At 45.2% G+C, this 17,000-nt stretch overlaps 2 protein-coding genes across 2 annotated transcripts; both read left to right on the top strand.

The window, feature by feature from the left end:
- Positions 1–904: 904 nt before the first annotated feature.
- LOC117055784 (patched domain-containing protein 3-like) lies at positions 905–6,482 on the top strand. The gene is made up of 4 exons (XM_033165604.1): positions 905–1,682; positions 2,745–2,866; positions 3,692–3,837; positions 4,678–6,482. Exons 1-4 carry the CDS (start codon positions 921–923, stop codon positions 6,258–6,260), a joined length of 2,613 nt encoding a protein of 870 aa, XP_033021495.1. The 5' UTR covers positions 905–920; the 3' UTR covers positions 6,261–6,482.
- A 3,301-nt stretch (positions 6,483–9,783) lies between these two features.
- LOC117055785 (patched domain-containing protein 3-like) lies at positions 9,784–16,584 on the top strand. Its single transcript, XM_033165605.1, has 4 exons — positions 9,784–10,726; positions 11,080–11,201; positions 12,280–12,425; positions 14,410–16,584. The coding sequence occupies exons 1-4, from the start codon at positions 9,962–9,964 to the stop codon at positions 15,936–15,938; spliced, it is 2,562 nt and encodes an 853-aa protein (XP_033021496.1). The 5' UTR covers positions 9,784–9,961; the 3' UTR covers positions 15,939–16,584.
- Positions 16,585–17,000: the final 416 nt, after the last annotated feature.

The following is a 17,000-nucleotide window of genomic DNA, read 5'->3' as shown; positions in this document are numbered from 1 at the left end:
CCAAAACAATAGCAAGGGCATTGAAAATTCACCCAATGTTTAAGGAAAAAACTGTTTATATGGAAACATGATTGAGGAACTTGGCTTTTAGAAGGCAACATTATGGAACTACCGGTACCTATTGTCAATATGGGAAGGTACACCAAAGCTACCTGCAGCTGAAGCCAAACCATCTCTCCTCTGAAGGCCTTGAAATTAAGATGTAGCTTGTCAACCCAAAGGAATATGTTCCATTTTCCCTTTCTAAGAATCTTCCTATTTACAGATTACTGTTTGAAGCCATTCTGTAACAACATGCTGCAGTATTTGCATTTTAATCTTAGCAGAAACTTTTGGATGCACCCGCCCCAAAGGTGGGGTGTCAGGCCCAAAGGCGTAACTCACTATTCCTACTGCGTTGTGGTTGTCACCAACACACTTGCTAGGCTAGGAGAAATCTTTATTAACTCACATATTTAACACCTGGGCATTTTACACCCAAAGTTTATAGAGCTTAACTCATAAGTGGACTCTTCACTGTGCTTGGGATGGAAACCTTCAGTTCCTGCTGTTGCCTCAGCGAATATCTTTCCCATTTCCAACAACGGAAAAGATTTGTTGCACAAAAAAGTGGACATTGCTAGATAGATAGAATGCGAGCCCAAGCAGTGGCCAAAGAGGGCCAGCCCTGCTTTCCCCTAATATGACGTCCACCCTCACTGCCGCCCCCCCCGGGGCCCTGCCGTCCAAGTTTGCAGGGGCCTGGGGAGCCTGAGCAGGAGGAGGCTACGGCGGTGGGCGCGTGGAAATGGAACGCAGCCGCGCCGGGCGAAATAACGCCCGCCCGGCAACGGAAGGCGGCGCCCACCCTCCGACGGGAAGAGCGGCCCCACCACGCAGAGCAGCCGCCTAGCGGCCCGGACGTCGCGGCTGCCTCGACGATGGCGCCCCGCTGCTGCCACACGGACTGCGTGGAGCGGCCCCTGTCTCGCGCGCTCCGCTGCTTCGGCGCCTTGGTGGGCGCGCACCCGTGGCCCTTCCTGCTCGCGCCCATGGCGCTCACCGTCGGGCTGGGCATGGGCTTCGTGATGCTGAGCAGCCGCGAGGCCAACGACATCGAGGGCCAGTACACGCCCGTCGGGGGCCCCGCCAAGGCGGAGCGTTCCTTTATCCGGACGCACTTCCCGACGGACGACGCCCGGCGCTTCTCCCCGCAGAGGCTGAGCACCGAGGGCTACTTCGCCTCCTTCATTGCCGTAGCCTCCGTCTCCGGGGGGAGCGACTCGGTGCTCACCAAGGCGGCCTTCACGGAGCTGCTGGAGCTGGACTCGGCGGTGCGGGCGATGACCGCCGGAGAGCAAAAGTTCGAGGACCTCTGCGCGCGCTGGAACAACACTTGCCTGAGCCCCAACCCGCTGATCACCGCCGTCGAGGGCGACGCGGCTGCGATAGAGACGCTGCTGCCCGCGCTCACCTTCCCGCTCTACCAGAGCCACGTGTTCTTGGGCTACTTCCTGGGCGGCGTCGTGCTGGGCCCAGGGAATGGCACTGCGCGCCCCATCCGGGCAGCCAGGGCGATGCGCCTCGTGTACTTCTTTCAGGAGGACGGAGCTTCGCAGCGACAGGCCAGCAAGGTCTGGATAGAGACCTTTCTGAAGCGCATCCCCGTCGTGCTGGGCACTATGAACCTCCATTTCACCCGGGTAAGCGCCGCACATGCGCTTCTCGGGAGGCGCGCAGCTCTGGGCAGACCGCTTTGCAACGGCGCTGCCTTGTGCTCGGCAGTTGCGTCCTTCGTTTTGATAAAAAGCCGTCGAGGTTCTCAATCGTGTGTTGGCTTTCCTCGCCCGAAAGGCTCCTAGGGCAATAATAGAAGCAGGAGGACAGGCCTTGCCCCAGCCTTGCCATCCAAAAGCCGGGACGGAAAGGGGATGCGGAGGAAGCTCAGAGCTGCGCTGACTCTGTGGCTTATATGTTAGGGTGCTGCGGATGGGGCTAGCCAGCACCTGCAGGACGCAACCCTCCCCTTGCATAACAATATAATAACGAATTTATATGCATGCAGCCAAGAGTGCCAACTTGAATAAAATAATGTCGGGCCCAGGTAATAGATATCAGAGGGCTCTCCAGGCCTGAGATCAGAGTCCAGCGTTATTAAGATGTACCTGTATGTAGGTGACAAGACCTATTCTCTAACCTCAAAAATACACATTTTAAAAATATGCATATCCTTTATAGAAGAATGGTTTGGTGCTCTGAAGAGGAGCCATGGAAGATGAGCAACCATTGGAAACCTTCCCTCCCTCCCCAGAATTCTGGGGGAGCAAAGGCAGAGCTTTAAATCAGCCCACCCTCATTCTTTCAGATTATATTAAATTGATATGGAAGAGGAATGCTTTTTTTTTTTGGCTGAAATACTGTGTCCGCTAAACATGGAAGTAAAATGTGATGTACTTCTTGATGGACAAGTGTAGGGTTGCTGAAATTAAACGGGCTTGAAAAAACTGGGCAGAGTTGTTGTTTTTTAATTATCATGCAAAAAGTATTTCCATGGAATGAAGTTGCCACTTTTTGGAGCTTCCAACTAACCGTTGTTGTTGTTGTTGTTGTTGTTGTTGTTGTTGTTTAATAACATAATGCAGTGAAGGAAATGACAATATAACCATTCATTTTATTTTTCTTAGCCAGCCTTGATACCTTTCAGAATATTAACCTACATCTTATGCAATAGTTTAAGTCTTATTCTTTATTTCCTCACTTGGCAGGTGACCTATTTTTCCTCAGAATCCAGACAGCAAGAATTTGGAAAAATTACCAAGCGAGTGATCCCATTGGTCTCTGTCACATATTTTTTAACAATATTCTTTTCCATTGCATCATGTGCAAGGTAATCTCCCCGCCTTAATTCTTTGGAGGGGGGGGGAATCCCTGTCCCTTGCCTCCCCATCATGGGTAGATCTGCAATATGCACTAGCTACGTGAAGTAATTCTAGATGGGTAGATCTGCTTAAAGAAATCCCTATATTGAAAGCTAATTGGGAAAGTGTCACTCAGCAAATGAAGTGAAAGTCTCATGAAAAACACTGCAGCAAAATGGAGTCAGAGATCTGGCCCAAAGGTAGGCGTACTATGTAGAGCGAAGACCACTAGTAGACGGAAGAGGCAATGTTCTCAATAGCTAGAGTGGCTTGTTTACTCTCTTGTCAGTTTCAGTTTCTAAAAGTTACTGTTTCTATTTATTCCTCTCTCCCCCCTCAACATAGTACTTTGTTGATTTAGTATGTATTTTTGTGTTCTTATATTGTGAACCGCCCTGTGATCATTGGGTTGAAGGGCGGTATATAAATTTAATAAACGATAATAAAAAGTGCAAGCATAACAAAAAGAAAACAAAGAATTAAAAATGCAAACTATGAAACGTCACAGCCCATAAAAACCAAAGGACAATGGTACAGCACAGTTCCAAAGAGATAATAAAGTGTTAACCCATACAAAGGTTTCCTTTACAAATCATAAAGATATGTTTAAAAAAATGCAAGTATTTGCCATCTGTGAACTCCATCATTATTAAACCCTAGAGTATTTCTATTTCTTACGGTTGTAAGAAATACATGCAACTGCTGTGTGGCACTGTCATTTTGTTCAAGGAAGCTGCAAATTGGCACATTACCACGGAACTTGGAACCCAAACATATTCTTACCTTCTTTACAGGATGGATTGCGTACGGACAAAAATTTGGATTGCAATTTTTGGGGTGATGTCAGCAGGCTTATCTGTCATCAGCAGCTTTGGATTACTGCTGTTTTGTGGGGTGCCATTTGTTATCACAGCCGCAAATTCACCCTTTCTTATACTTGGTAAGTATATACATTCCTCATGCCTTCTTATCCGTTGGGCTTTTGATGGGTGTGCCTAAAGTAGGTATTGGGCAGTAATCCCATATAAAACAGATCGCTTGGAGAATTTAATGCTAATTCTTATTTTTGTTTTTTTATTTGAAATTGCATAAGTATGTAGAAAAGTTTTATATCACATGTGTTGCAGGGGATGGGGTCAGATGACTCTTCCGATTTCTTCCAACACTATAATTCTATGATGCTATCAATGGGCATATGCACACATTTTTCATCACACTCCTTCAAAACATTTATTAGCAAAGGGTAGATCTGGCCTTGATTGCTTCTCCTACATGAGGGGAATGTGGCCAAAATGAAAACTTGTATGGAACAAGGAAAGCTTGCTTTGTGTGCAGTGTGTTTATGCAAGCCAATGCTTTTCTATCCCTGCTGTTATGAATTCCTGAACATTCTTTGTAAAGCACTCAAATATCATCTTATAAAGAAAAGTAGGTTTCCGATTTGTAAATACAGCTGTACCTCGGTTCTCAAACGGAATCCATTCCGGATTCTGAAACCGTTCAAAAACCAAGGTGCAGCTTCTGATTGGCTGCAGGAGCTTCCTGCAGCCATTCGGAAGCCACGTCGGACATTCAGGTTCCAAAGAACGTTCACAAACCAGAACACTCACTTCCGGGTTTGCAGTATTTGGGAGCCAAAACGTTTGAGTCGCAAGGCGTTCGAGAACCAAGATACCACTGTTAATAAACGACTAGGTGTGTTTCCCTAGTAAATATGCATGTTGTTCTTCTCCTATGGCATGTTTGGAACTGGTATGTTACATATTTTTCTATTCTTCAGGGGTTGGTGTTGATGACATGTTCATCCTGGTGTCCTGTTGGCAGCAGACTAAAGTGAAGAAGGGAGTTACAGAACGGATGGCTGACACCTATGCAAGGGCAGCGGTCTCTGTTACCATCACAACGCTTACCGACGTTTTAGCCTTCTACATTGGAGTTGAAAGCTCCCTTGTGTCTATTCAGTCATTTTGTTTGTATACAGGCACAGCCTTTGTGTTCTGCTACATCTACAACCTGACTTTCCTTGGGGCAGTTCTTGCTCTTAATGGCCGAAGGGAAGAGAGCAACAAGCATTGGCTCACATTCAAGAAAGTGATGGATAAGCCTCAGGATTCGAAGAGCCGTATGTATAACAGGTGCTGTATAGGAGGGGCTTTCGATGAGTCCACTGGAACAGAGACTGAACATCCCATGTATGGCTTCTTTAGAAATCACTATGGCCCCTTCCTGATGCACACCAGGACCAAGTTGTCTGTGGTAGTCCTGTATCTGGCATACCTGGTTAGTAGTGTTTATGGGTGCAGTCAACTTAAAGAAGGTATAAATGTTCGACACCTAGCTGTAGATCGTTCTTATGTTGTTGCGTATTATGACTCAGAAGAAAAATATTTTACTGAGTATGGCCCAAGGCTCATGGTTGCTGTTACAGAAAGCATACCATATTGGAATTCATCTGTCCGCGCCGATCTTGAGAACTGCATGCAGTTGTTTGAAGAGTCCTCCTATGTGGATAAGAGATTATCAGAGTCATGGCTGAGAACTTATGAAATGGTTGCAAAAGGGGCATCTTTAAATTTAGATGACCATACGTCATTTATGACTAACTTGAAGACTCTTTTCCAAGCAAATCCAGAGTATGAGTGGGATGTTAATATTAGTGCTACTGAAATACTTGCATCACGGTTTTTCATACAAACCGTCAATGTTACTACTGCAGTACATGAGAAAAATCTTTTAAACCAAATGAGACAACTTGCTGAGGACTGTAAGAGGCCACTAATGGTTTATCATCCAGCTTTTATATATTTTGATCAATTTGCTGTAATAATGGAATACACCATTCGAAATGTTTTGATCGCTGCTGGTGCCATGTTAATAACTTCCTTGCTGCTCATCCCCAATCCTCTTTGCTCTCTGTGGGTAACATTTACTATTGCATCAGTTTTTGTCGGTGTTACTGGTTTCATGGCCCTCTGGAATGTGAATCTTGACTCCATATCCATGATCAACCTTGTTATCTGCATAGGGTTTTCAGTAGATTTCTCTGCTCATATTTCCTATGCCTTTGTTTCCAGTGAGAAACCCAAAGTGAATGACAAGGCAGTGGATGCTCTCTACCGCCTTGGTTTCCCAATCCTACAGGCAGCCGTTTCCACCATTGTGGGCATCCTTGTACTGCCCTTGTCATCCACTTACGTCTTTAGAACCTTTTTTAAGATAATGTTTCTAGTTATTTTTTTCGGGTCTCTTCACGGTCTCGTTTTTATTCCTGTATTTTTAACATTCTTTGGGTTTTGTGGTGAAGTTTCAAACAAAGAGGACCAAAACGATAGCAAGGGCATTGAAAATTCACCCAATGTTTAAGGAAAACATAGTTCATATGGAAACAAGGTTGAGGAACTTGGTTTTCTAGAAGGAAATGTTATGGGGAAACTGTGGTTTTAGAATGAAAAATGGAACTAGTGGTTGTGAACATGGAAAGAAAAATCATAATCTATATTGCCTGTAAATAGTTTGTTAAATCGAAGGAATAGGTTCAGTTGTTCCTTATGTTCCATAGCCATCTAATCTTCCTATTTATGTTACGTAAATTTTTGGCATAAAATTTTCGCTTGAAAGGTGTTATGCTTTGTTACAACTCCAAAACAATACATGTTTATTTGGCAAAGCATATTTCAGTCATTTGCTGATAGTATGGTATACCCAAAATAAATTAATGTGGGATAAAGATTGCTCAGGTGACTGTTTGAACTCATTCTGTAACAACATGCTGTGGCGATTGCCTTTTAATCTTAGCAGAAACTCCAGGCTTCTTGTCCTTTGTGTCAGTGTCCCAGCTGTTCCTCAGGTTCTAAGTCATGGCAGCGGCGAAATGAAATGAAACAATATATGTATAAGGGGATGCGGTATGGAAAGGAGAGAGCACTGTCTGCAGTGATGGTGGTGGTATGAATGCTGCTAAGAGGCAAATCAAGTAATCCCTTTTCAACTGGAGGTGGTTGTTTTTTGAGATTCCCCTGGTCCAGAATTCCTTCCCATCAGTAGAAGACACAGGACAGTCAATGTGAAGTTTGGCAAGAGGAAATTTCCAAGAGCACTGAATCTGGATTCTCTTCTTCGTGAGAAGGGAATTTCCATGTTAAGACAGGGCAGTGTGAAACTTCAATATTACAGTACTGTATTCATTATTGCAGGGATGCAGGTGGTGCTGTGGTCTAAACCACAGAGCCTAGGGCTTGCTGATCAGAAGGTCGGCAGTTCGAATCCCTGCGACGGGGTGAGCTCTCATTGTTTGGTCCCAGCTCCTGCCCACCTAGCAGTTTGAAAGCACGTGGAAGTAGATAAATAGGTACCACTCTGGTGGGAAGGTAAACGGCGTTTCTGTGTGCTGCTCTGGTTTTGCCAGAAGTGGCTTAGTCATGCTAGCCACATGACCCGGAAGCTGTCTGCAGACAAATGCCGGCTCCCTCAGCCAGTAAAGCGAGATGAGCTCCACAATCCCAGAGTCATCCGCAACTGGACCTAACGGTCAGGGGTACCTTTACCTTTATTCATTATTGCAGCATACAGTGTAAATAGGGAGGAGAAAAACTTCCCTTCTGGACGACATTCTGAGTGGGGGAGCACACACCAGTGGTGGGCAGGGCCAGAGGCAAAATGGATGGAAGGCAGAACGTATATTTTACCTTAGGATAATAGGCTGATTTCTGCACATACATACCACTCTCTTAACTTCCTCCGAAGAATTCTGCTCTAAGAGGACACAGATAAAGAAATTCCTTCCATTAAGGTGTTAACTCAGATTCAGGAACAGTGAACACAATCCAAATTTGTTTGCAGTATTTATTTACCCCTTTAAATCCACAGATTATGCATAACTGATGTGAACCGGAAGAGGAAGAGGCTACTGTTGTACAGTGGTACCTCGGGTTAAGTACTTAATCATTCCGGAGGTCCGTTCTTAACCTGAAGCATACTTAACCTGAAGCACCACTTTAGCTAATGGGACCTTCCGCTGCCGCTGTGCCACCAGAGCACAATTTGTTCTTAGTGGAGTTCTTAACCTGAAGCGTACTTAATCCGAGGTACCACTGTACTGAGGTCCTTCTTTCAATACTTTTTATTACTAAATTCACATAATCAGACCAATGGTCTTTATATATATATATATATATATATATATATATATATATATTCATTTTTAACAGTGTTCTTATACATTTAAATCATTTTCATTTTTTCACATCTGAGATTACTTGAATTCCCCAGACTTCCCCCCACCTCACCCCCTGCTTTCCAATATTCTATTTTTCTGTTGCATCTAATTACCGGTACATTTTTCAAACTCGTTTTAAATCCTTTAAAAAAAACTTTAGTCTTATTACATTGTAAGTGCTATAATAATCCTAACATTTTAAAATATCTACAATGATCTTTAAGGTACTCTTTAAAAAATTCCCCCTCTTTGCTGAATTTCTTCTCATCTTGGTGTCTGAGCTTCACGGTTGTTTTCGCCATTTTGGCATAGTCCATCATAATGGTTTTCTTCTTTGGTTGGGACCTTCTCTTCCTTCCATTTCTGGGCAAAAAGAATTCTTGCAGCTGTCGTTGCATACATAAACAATCTTTTAAAGTCCTTCGGTATTTCTCCTATTATTCACAATAAGAAAGATTCTGGTGTGTGTGTGTGTTAAACATTTTTTTCAGTTTATTATATATCATTTCCCAGAATTCTTTTGCCAATTTGCATGCCCACCACATGTAGTAGAACGTGCCTTCTTTTTCCTTACACTTCCAGCATAAGTTGGAAGTGTTTTTATACATTTTTGCTAATCTTATAGGAGTCAAATACCAATGGTACATCATATTCATATAGTTCTCTTTTAGCATACAATCCGTAAATTTTAAACCCTCTTTCCACAACTTTTCCCACAAGTTAAGTTGCATATTTTATCCAATATATTTTGCCCAGTGTATCAAATCAAACCAATGGTCAAGCCCTTCTCTAAACTGGTGTGTTTTAATTACATCTGCAGTACTTTTCCTTTGAATTTTTCGTTGTTCCAGGACGGACACCCTAACAAAAGTGGAGGCACGATACCGGCCCAAAGGTGTAAACATGCTGTTCCTATTTCACTGTGGTTGTCACCAACACACCTGCTAAGAGTAAATCTTCTTTATTAAATCACATCTTTAACCCCTCAGCACTTTACATCCTAAGCTTTATGCTGCTTAACTCAAAAGTTGACTCGCATGGTGCAGGAAACTGTGCTTGGGGGATGGAAGCATTCATTGCTGGTATCACCTCTGCAAATATTTTCACCATTTCCAACAGTACAAAAGATTTGCTCGGCCAAAAGGTGGGCATTCCCCAGTGCCGGAATTACGTATAAGCTAAACAAGCTATAGCTTAGGGCCCCTCTCTCTTGGGAGGCCCCCAGAAAATTTAAATGAAAAAACCTGGATGTGCATTTCCAAAATATAAGATAAAAAAACAAATAAAATAAAACCTCCATACAGCAACAGTCCTGTTTTGTTTTGTGTTGTGTAGGCTCCTATGATGTAAGTCATGGGCCCCGCCTGCTAGCCTGCTCCCTAAAATATCACTGGTCTGCTCATTTCCATAGATAGGGTGCCTACATTCTGCATGGAGTGGTTGTATGGCAACATGGGCAAATGGCTTTAGATAACCTATTAGGTCCATAAATTACCATACAGCATATATTCCAACACCAAAAACAGCGGCAATTTGTTGTTGACAAAGGATGAGCTGGACACAGAAAGAGCCCCATTACCTTCAGTAGCTTAGGGCCTCATCAAACCTAAACCCGGCCCTGGTTTTCCCAGGTGGAACGCGAGCCCGAGCCCTAAGGGCAACGGAGGGCCACGGCGGTGGGCGCGTGGAACGCAGCCACGTCAGGAGAAATAACGCCCGCCCGGCAACGGACGGCGACGCCCACCCCGCGACAGGAAGATCGGCACCCACCACGCTGAGAAGCCGGCCCCGACGCCGCAAGCGGCTGTCTCGGCGGGGAAAGAAGCAGGAGGAGGCCGGCAGGCAGGCGATGGCGCTCCCGGGACTGCGCCGCATGCACACGGACTGCGTGGAACGGCCCCTGTCGCGCGTGCTGCGGGACTTAGGCGCCTTGGTGGGCGCCTACCCGTGGCCCTTCCTGCTCGTGCCCTTGGTGCTCACGGGCGGGCTGGGCTGGGGCTTCAAGTACCTGCCCCGCAGCGAGCTCGGCGACCTCGAACGCATGTACACGCCCGTGGAAGGCCCCGCCAAGGCGGAGCGTCGCTTCGTGCAGGCGCACTTCCCGACGGACGACACCGCGCGCTTCTCCCCGCCGAGGCTGACCACCGAGGGCTCCTTCGCCTCCTTCATCGCCGTGGCCCGCGGCGATGGCTCGCTCCTCACCAGGGCGGCTTTCGCCGAGCTGCTGGATCTGGACGCCGCCTTCCGGAGGATCGCCATCTGGGGCGTCTCCTTCGAAAGGCTTTGCGCGCGCAGCCGGAACGCCACGTGCAGCAGCCCCAACCCGCTGCTCAGCGCCGTGCAAGGCGACCCGGGCAGGATCGAGGCGCTGCTGCCCACCCTCACTTTCCCGATCGCCGAAGGCGGCGTTTTCCTCGGCCCCTTCCTGGGTGGGGAGAAGCTGCTTTCCGGAGTCGGCCCGGCGCGCCGCTTGCGGGCGGCCAAAGCGATGCGCCTCATCTATTTCTTGCAGGATGACCTGCCTGCGAGGCGCGAGGCCAGCAAGATCTGGCTGAAGGCCTTTCTGAAGCGCATGCCCGGCGTGCTGGACTCCTTAAAGCTCAAATTCATCCGGGTAAGTGGTTTTCTTCGAGCCGCTCCTAAATTGACCCTTGTAGGAATGTGCTCTGAAATGAAACTCATCTTGGGAGAACTGGGCAAGTGATTTTTATTTTATTTTATTTTTATTTTATTTATTTTAGATCGCCATGCAACACACTTTAATGTGGAATTAAGTTGCCATGTTTTGGAGCTTATCAGTAATCACACTAAAAAAAATTACCATGAAGGAACAGCAATAATAACTGTTCATTTTATGATTATTCTTAGCCTGTCTTCATACCCTTGAGAACATTAAGCTATAAATTAAGAGTGAGATTATTTAACACTCGTATGTTCTTTCTTCTTTCCCCACCCTTAACCTGACAGGTGTTCTATATTTCCTCAGTATCCAAAAAAGAAGAACTGGAAAGACTTACCAACAAAGTGATCCCATTGGTCACTGCCACTTATTTTTTAACAATAATCTTTGCAATTGTATCATGTTCAAGGTAACTTCTCACCCCATAATTCTTAGGAGAGGGAGGGAACCAGGGCCGTAGCTAGGGGGTGGTGAGGTGGGCCTCTGTCAGGGGTGCAGGCGATTGGGGGGTGCAATATAGGCTAAAATACGTCCATAAATATAAATATTGATTATTGCCTCATAAAAAATGGTCTTAAATAGATGGTGAATTGAATGGGGGGCGTTGGAGAGAGGCGGAAAGAAGAGCTAATTTGTCCATGGCTAAGGGGCACAATCTGGACAGTTCTGCCAGGGGCACAAGATCACCTAGCTACGGCTCTGCAGGGAACATCCCTCTTTTTCAACATGGGCAAATCTTTAATATGCAGTAGCTACAAGTAGTACTCTCGATGGGTAGATCCATTCAAGGAGGGAGCAAATTGGCACATGTACCATGAAATGCGGGGCGTGGGTGGCGCTGTGGGTTGAACCACATTACCTAGGGCTTGCTGATTAGAAGGTCGGCGGTTCGAATCCCCACGACAGGGTGAGCTCCCGTTGCTCGGTCCCTGCTCCTGCCAACCTAGCAGTTCGAAAGCACACAGTGCAAATAGATAAATTGGTACCACTCCGGCGGGAAGGTAAATGGCGTTTCCGTGTGCTGCTCTGGTTTGCCAGAAGCGGCTTAGTCATGCTGGCCACATGACCCGGAAGCTGTCTGCAGACAAATGCCGGCTCCCTTGGCCAGTAAAACGAGATGAGCGCCACAAACTCAGAGTTGTCCGCAACTGGACCTAATGATCAGGGGTCTCTTTACCTTTACCTTACAATGAAATGCCAAATTCCACTAGATGCTTTTAAATCTGTTTTCCAGGCTATTTGGGTGTCTACTGGCCAAGTTTCTACAGTGTTGACAGAGCGAAGCCCACATATAGACTGAAGAGACAGTGTTATCACTACCTAGAATGGCTTTTGATCATTGGTATTCTAAACACATGCTTACTCTGCCTATTGGGTAATCCAGTATTGATACCTCTCTGCCAGTTTCCATTTCTGAAAGGGTGTAAATTGGCACATACACATGGAAACTCTGGATCCAGATATATTATTCTTTATCTGTTTTACAGGATGGATTGTGTACGGACAAAAATTTGGGTTGCATTTTTTGGGGTACTGTCAGGAGGTCTATCAATCGTCAGCAGCTTTGGATTACTGCTGTTTTGTGGAGAGCCATTTGTTATCACGGCTGCAAATTCACCCTTTCTTATACTTGGTAAGTGAGCAAATGTATACATTCCTCATGCTCTTCTATCCAGTGGGCTTTTGATGAGAATACAGTGATACCTTGGTTTACAACCATAATCTGTTCCGGAGGTCCAGTTGTAAACCAAAACAGGTTGTAACCCAAGGCGCGCTTTCACCAATGGGGCCTCCCAAAAAAAATTGGTTGTACTGTAATCCCCCCCATGGGTTGTAATCCCAAAAAAACAAAACACTTCAGGGTTTGACATGGTTGTAATCCAAAACAGTTGCAAACCAAAGTACCACTGTATCAAAATATGAAAGAGAACTTTCACCCATTTATTATTTTCCTTAACTGTGCTATGAATTCTAGGTTTCTCTATGGCAGAGCTTTCCAAACTTGTAACACGCTTTTTAGACATGCATCATTTCGTGACACAGTAATTCAGTTTGACTAGCAAACCGGAGGTTAAACCATCCCCTTTTCCAGTCCCAGGAGGAGCTCTGGGAGCGTTTGCACGGCACACTGCAGCCAGCACACTAACATGTTGTGACACACAGTTTGGAAAGCTCTGCTCTATGGTGCTCTGTCATGGTTAATCTTCTTATGCTATGGAACAGCTGCATATTCCTGCATTGCAGGAGGTTGAACTACCGTATTTTTCGCTCCATAAGACGCACCTTTTTCCTCCTAAAAAGTAAGGGGAAATATCTGTGTGTCTTATGCAGCGAATGGTGGTCCCGGGAGGTGAATTGCCCAGGGGCCAAAAGAGGATCATGCTTTTTATTTTACAAAGAGAAAAGGGGGTGTTGAAAGGTCCCGGCTCAGCAGCTGATCAGCAAGAGATTGGGTGAGAGATAAGAGTCCCCGGCTCCCTTTCAGCCCCGCCCTCTTGCCCCACCCTCCTTTGTTGAATGTGCTGCAGAGGGAGGTTGTTTGTTTCCCCAGTGACTTGTGACTGGCTGATTAGATTATCTGTCTGGAAACTGTAGAAAAGGCTCCCTTTCCTTTAGAAGCTGCAGAAATGTGAGTTGAGCCCCATAGAAACGGGGCTTTTCCTCTTTGCTTTTCCCCCTTTGCAAAAAAAGCTGCAAAACTTTTAGCTGATCCTCAAAAAACCAGGGCTTTCCCCTTTGCAAAAAAAGCTGCAAAATTTTTAGCTGATCCTCACAAAGCCAGGGCTTTTACCTTTGCAAAAAAGCTGCAAAACTTTTAGCTGATCCTCAAAAAAAAACAGGGCTTTTAGGGGAGGAAAACCGCCTCTAAAAATGAGGTGCACCCTATGCTCCAGTGCGCCCTATGGAGCGAAAAATACGGTAGATGAACCTCAGGATCCCTTTCAGTTCTATGAACTGCACTATGATCAGCTATATCCACTTACTTGGGAGTAAGCTGCATTGAATTTAGTGAGACTTAGTTTTGAGTAGAGAGGTACTGTATAGTATTGCACTGTAAGGTTGCAGTTGTATGCACCAGAGTGGGGAACTGGTAGAACATAGGCTGGATGTCTCTGTCTAGCTCATGGCATCCTATCCGTAACTACAATGAAGTTTGGGGGAAAGCTTGCCATTGTCTCCAACAGAAGTCTTTTGTTTTTATTAAGGCACCACAGGGCTCTCTGTTTTATATATAGAATTGCAATATTACTATAACTTAAAGGTAAAGGGACCCCTGACTGTTAGGTCCAGTCGCAGACGACTCTGGGGTTGCGGCACTCATCTCACTCTATAGGCCGAGGGAGCCGGCGTTTGTGCGCAGACAGCTTCTGGGTCATGTGGCCAGCATGACTATGCCACTTCTGGCGAACCAGAGCAGCACACGGAAATGCCACTTACCTTCCCGCCGGAGCAGTACCTATTTTATCTACTTTCACTTCGTGCTTTTGAACTGCTAGGTTGACAGGAGCAGGGATTTAAAATGACTAGGTGTGTTCCTCTTGTATATATCCATATATCCACATGTTTCTCCTGTGGCATGTTTGCAACTGGGATGATCAATATTTCCTGTTCTTCAGGGGTTGGTGTTGATGACATGTTCATCCTGGTGTCCTGCTGGCAGAAGACTAAAGTGAAGAAGAGTGTCAAAGATCGGATGGCTGACACCTATGCAGAAGCAGCTGTATCCGTTACCATCACAACGCTTACCGACGTTTTAGCCTTCTACATTGGAATGGAAAGTTCCTTCTTGTCCATTCGGTCATTTTGCTTGTATACAGGCACGGCCTTTGTGTTCTGCTACGTCTACAACCTGACTTTCCTTGGAGCAGTTCTTGCTCTTAATGGCCGAAGAGAAGAAAGCAACAGGCATTGGCTAACATTTCAGAAAGTGATGGATACGCCTCAAGATTCCAAGAGCCCTATGTATAACAGGTGCTGTATAGGAGGGTTTATTGACGAGTCCACTGGAGCAGAGATTGAGCATCCCATGAATGGCTTCTTTAAAAATTACTATGGCCCCTTCCTGATACACACCTGGACCAAGTTGTTTATAATAGTCCTGTATCTGGCATATCTGGTAGCTAGTATTTATGGGTGCGGACAACTTAAAGAAGGTATAAGTGTCCGAAACCTAGCTGTAGATAGTTCTTATGTCATTCCATATTATGACATGGAAGAAGAATATTTTTCTCAGTATGGCCCAAGGGTGATGGTTATTGTTACGGAAAGCATACCGTATTGGAATTCATCTGTCCGTGCAGATCTCGAGAATTGCATGCAGTCAATGGAAAATCTATCCTATGTGGACAAGGATCTTTCAGAGTCATGGTTGAGAACTTATGAAACTGTTGCAAGCGGCATTTCTTCAAATTTAGACGACCGGAGTTCATTTATTGGCAATTTATCAGCCCTGTTTAGAGTACATCCAGAATCTGAGTGGGATGTTAATGTTAGTGCTATGGAAATTCCAGTGTCACGATTTTTCGTACAGACCATCAATATTACCAATGTAGAGAAGAAGAAGGAACTTTTAAACCAGTTCAGACAGCTTGCAGAGGACTGTAAGTTACCACTGATGGTTTATAATCCAGCTTTTATATACTTTGACCAATACAATGTAATATTTCAGAACACCATTCATAGTGTTTTGATCGCTGCTGGTGCCATGTTAATTACTTCCTTGTTGCTCATCCCCAATCCTCTTTGCTCCCTGTGGGTAACCTTTGCTATTACCTCTGTTGTTGTTGGTGTGTCTGGTTTAATGGCCCTCTGGAATGTGAGCCTTGACTCCATATCCATGATCAGCCTTGTTATCTGCATAGGGTTTTCAGTAGACTTCTCAGCCCATATTTCGTATGCCTTCATTGCCAGTGAGGAACCCGGAGTGAACAACAAGGCAGTGGATGCTCTCTACCGCCTCGGTTACCCTATCCTACAGGGAGCTGTTTCCACCATTGTGGGCATCCTCGTGCTGTCCATGTCACGCACTTACGTCTTTAGAACCTTTTTTAAGATAATGTTTCTGGTTATGGTGTTGGGACTCGTTCACGGTCTCGTTTTTATTCCTGTGTTTTTAACATTCTTTTTTGGGGATAGTATTCCTTAAAATCAACCATTGGGGTTTATCTGCAGACTCCAAAAACACTACCTGCCTGTTTGTGATGACATGGTTCAGCCACCGTACCAGTGGTGCACCCCAGATAAGAGTAGAATGGGATAAAGATTGTTTGAGTGCCTGTAAGGAGCTTAGCAACATGCTGTGACAATTGCCTTTACAGAAGCTCTTTGCTTTTCCTCTTTTGTGTCGGTGTCCCAGCTGTGCCTTGGGTTGAGAGCCATGGCAGGCACCTAGATAAGGGGGTGTAGTGTGGCAAAGGGAGAAGTCTAGCTGGTTGCAGTGTGGGTCCCTGTATGAGGCAAATCAAGTCCAGACCCAAATCTCACACGATCTGGGCTCTCATTGTATTTGTGTAAACCATTTTTAAATGGGAGAATTTGTATTCTGGAGTGCCCCCCAGTTCAGACTTCATCGTCATCAGTAAAGGAAACAGGATCGTTGATGTGAGGTTTGTGAAAAGAGAAGATGTGAAATCGGTGCCGTAGATTCAATCCTTAAAAGCACGGAGGGGCAATTCTCATGTGAAACAGGGCTGACTGTCAGCAGGACATAATGAAGGTGAATGCTGAGGTGCTCTCCCCAGACCTTCATCAAAAATTGTAATGTATACTATTAAAATAATTCATTGTATTTATTTATTGTGTTTACCTTTCTGTGCTAACTTCAGGGAGGGTGAGGAGTTAGCTGCTTGAACACAAGTGTCACTAGATGGCACTGTGGACGAAGACTAGACTGAACATGTGCTTCATCTCAAGATGGTACCAGGCTTCTGAATAACTTAACAGCTACCGGTATATCGCAGTGTGTTGCTCTGTGCACCACTTCACCCACAACTTACAATATCTTTAGGATCAGTGTGTTAATATGGCTGGTGACACTGATTACACATGTTTTTTGGGGGGTGGGGAATCAGATGCAAATTTTACAAATTTGTTACAGCCATTTGTTTTTTCTCTTTTGTCTTAAGATGCTGCTTCCGTTCAAATATATTGTATTTTTGTAATACTCAAACTGTTTTATTTTGCCACTGGAAAATCACAGTCCATTTCC

This window comes from Lacerta agilis, chromosome 12 (genome assembly GCF_009819535.1).
Source record: "Lacerta agilis isolate rLacAgi1 chromosome 12, rLacAgi1.pri, whole genome shotgun sequence".
Lineage (NCBI taxonomy): Eukaryota > Metazoa > Chordata > Lepidosauria > Squamata > Lacertidae > Lacerta > Lacerta agilis.
The sequence above is the reverse complement of the archived record's forward strand: the minus strand, read 5'-3'. Positions and strand labels throughout refer to the sequence as shown.